Source organism: Neopelma chrysocephalum, unplaced genomic scaffold (genome assembly GCF_003984885.1).
Source record: "Neopelma chrysocephalum unplaced genomic scaffold, ASM398488v2 Primary Assembly neopelma1_185857, whole genome shotgun sequence".
Classification (NCBI taxonomy): domain Eukaryota; kingdom Metazoa; phylum Chordata; class Aves; order Passeriformes; family Pipridae; genus Neopelma; species Neopelma chrysocephalum.
Genome location: NW_020938822.1, coordinates 1 through 2813, shown reverse-complemented (window position 1 = coordinate 2813; position 2813 = coordinate 1). Strand labels below are relative to the sequence as shown.

The 2813-nt window shown below is 70.5% G+C and overlaps 1 protein-coding gene across 1 annotated transcript; it reads left to right on the top strand.

Moving 5' to 3' along the window:
* Positions 1-228: 228 nt before the first annotated feature.
* LOC113962926 (complement C3-like) lies at positions 229-2082 on the top strand (the record flags this gene model as incomplete). The annotated part of the gene is made up of 3 exons (XM_027673720.1): positions 229-385; positions 869-1061; positions 1875-2082. Coding segments are annotated over exons 1-3 (475 nt in total), but the record flags the coding sequence as incomplete, so codon positions are not given.
* Between the last annotated feature and the right edge of the window lie 731 nt (positions 2083-2813).

Genomic DNA, 2813 nt, shown 5'->3' with positions numbered 1-2813 from the left:
CCCACCCCACGGGGAGGGGCGGGGGGGAAGGGCCGGGGGTCCCAGCTTCCCCCTCCCAAGGGGCACCCAAAGGTCTGGGACCCCCCCGCAGTGGGTGCAGGACCCCCTGGGTTCGGGTGGTCGCGGGGGGGTCCAGGAGGGCCCAGCCCAGCCCAGCTCCGACCCGGGGGGAGGGGCTCAGGTGTCCTCCTCTCCTCCCTTTGCCCTTGGGTGGGTCGGGGGCGGCTGGTTACCCATTAACCACCGGGGCACCATAAAGGGACCCCCCCCGAACCACCGTCCCTGTCCCCCCCCCCACACCTCCTGCAGCCATGGGGGCTCCGCTGCTGCCCCTCGGCCTCCTCGGGCTCCTGCTGCTCCAGGCGACCCCCGCCCCGGCACAGCTGTGAGTCACCGGGACCCCCTCCGGCCACCCCTGGGACCCCCCCCAGCCGTGGGACCCCCTTAACCACCCCTGGGACCCCCCCCAACCATGGGAACCCCCCAGGGCTGGGTGCTGGAGACATACTGGGGTGGAATGGGGGACCCTATTGGTGCTGTGGGTACAGATCTGGGGGGGCTCTGGGCGCTGTGGGGGCTCCGTGACAGCCCCCAGTGACCCTAGGTGTCCCCAGGGTGACCCCATTGGTGCTGTGGGGACAGATTCGGGGGGGCTCTGTGGCAGTTCCTGGTGTCCCCAGGGTGACCCCATTGGTGCTGTGGGATGGATTTGGGGGGCTCTGGGCTCTGCGGGGTCTCCGTGACAGCCCCCAGTGACCTGTGGTGTCCCCAGGGTGACCCCATTGGTGCTGTGGGATTGATTTGGGGGTCTCTGTGTGCTGTGGGGGTCTCCGGGACAGCCCCCAGTGACCCTCGGTGTCCCCCCCAGGGTGACTCTGGTGACCCCGGCCGTGCTGCGGCTGGAGACGGACGAGCAGGTTGTCCTGGAGGCCCCCGGGCTCTCGGCGGCCACCGAGGCCACGCTGCTGGTTCAGGACTTCCCGCAGAAGCGGCAGGTCCTGTTCCAGGCGCGGCTGCCCCTGAGCCCCGCCGAGGGCATGATGGCCACGGCCACCGTCAGGGTACGGCCACCACCCCCTTCCCCGGGGCCACCACCCCCCGGTCACCGCCCCCCGGGTCACCGCCCGGGGGACACCGACCCCTCCCGCCCCCGGGGGGGGTTAACCCTGTGTGGGACGCGGGGGCGACCGACACGGGGGTGGGGGGACCGTGTCCCGTCCACTGGTCCCTGTCCTGTCCCCGTGTCACCGGTGCCACGCGGTGTCCCCTGTCCTGTCACGGTGTCACCGGTGGCACCCGCTGTCCCCTGTCCCGTGCCAGTGCGACCCTGTGGTGCCAGTGTCACTCGGTGCCACCCAGTGCCCCCTGTCCTCCGTCCCGCTGTCCCCCGTCCCGCTGTCCCCTGTCCCACCCGGTGTCCCCTGTCCCACCCGGTGTCCCCTGTCCCAGTGTGCCCCGTCCCACGCGGTGTCCCACGTAGTGTCTCCCATCCCGGTGTCCCCTGTCCCACGTGGTGTCCCCCTGTCCCTGTGTCCCCTGTCCCGCTGTCCCCTGTCCCACGCGGTGTCTCCAGTCCCGGTGTCCCTTGTCCCTGTGTCCCCCGTCCCAAACAGTGTCTCCTGTCCCACGCGGTGTCCTCCATCCCGCTGTCCCCTGTCCCTGTGTCCTCTGTCCCTGTGTCCCCCATCCCGCTGTCCCCTGACCCTGTGTCCTCTGTCCCGGTGTCCCCCTGTACCCCGCACTGTCCCCCGTCCCACGCAGTGTCTCCTGTCCCACGCGGTGTCCCCCATCCCGGTGTCCCCTGTCCCCTGTCTCACACTGTGTCCCCTGTCCCTGTCTCCCCCGTCCCACGCGATGTCCCCCCGTGCCCGCAGGTCTCGGCCAAGTCCCTCCCCGCGGGGACAGGGAAGCGTTTCGTGACGGTGACGGCGCGGGTGGGGCAGGCGGTGCTGGAGAAGGTGCTGCTCGTGTCGCTGCAGAGCGGCCACATCTTCCTGCAGACCGACAAACCCATCTACACCCCCGACTCCACCGGTGCGCCCCGGGGACCCCCCCCCCGCGGCTCCTCGGGGGGACGGAGGGGTCCTTGGAGGGATGGGTCACCCCCCCCCCGGGGCTCCTTAGGGGGCTGGGTCACCCCCCCGAGGCTCCTCGGAGGGCAGGGGGGTCCTTGGGGGTCTGGGGGCACCTTGGGGGGCTGAGTCACCCCCCCCGGGGCTCCTCAGGCAGCAGGGGGGTCCTTGGGGGGCTGGGGGCATCTTAGGGGGCTGGGTCACTACCCCCGGGCTCCTCGGGGAGTGGGGGGGTCCTTGGGGGGCTGAGGGCATCTTGGGGGGCTGGGTCGCCCCTCTATGGCACCTTGGGGGGCTGGGGGGTCCTTGGGGGGCTGAGGGCACCTTAGGGGACTGGGTCACACCCCCTGGGGCACCTTGAGGGGCTGAGTCACCCGTCTATGGCACCTCGGGGGTCGGGGGCTCCTTGGGGTGCTGCTGTGACCTCGCAGGGCAGGACCCCAGCACTCATTTGGGGACCTCCCCACAATGTCCCTGCTGGGACCCAGGGCCCATTTTGGGGTCCAGCCCCCACCCCTGGTGTCCAACCCCCATTCCTGAGTCTCCAACCCCCATTCCTGGGTCTCCAACCTCCATTCCTGGTCTCCAACCCCCATTCCTGGTCTCCAACCCCCATTCCTGGGGTCCAACCCCCATTCCTGGGTCTCCAACCTCCATTCCTGGGTCTCCAACCTCCATTCCTGGGTCTCCAACCCCCATTCCTGGTGTCCAACCCCCATTCCTGGTGTCCAACCCCCATTC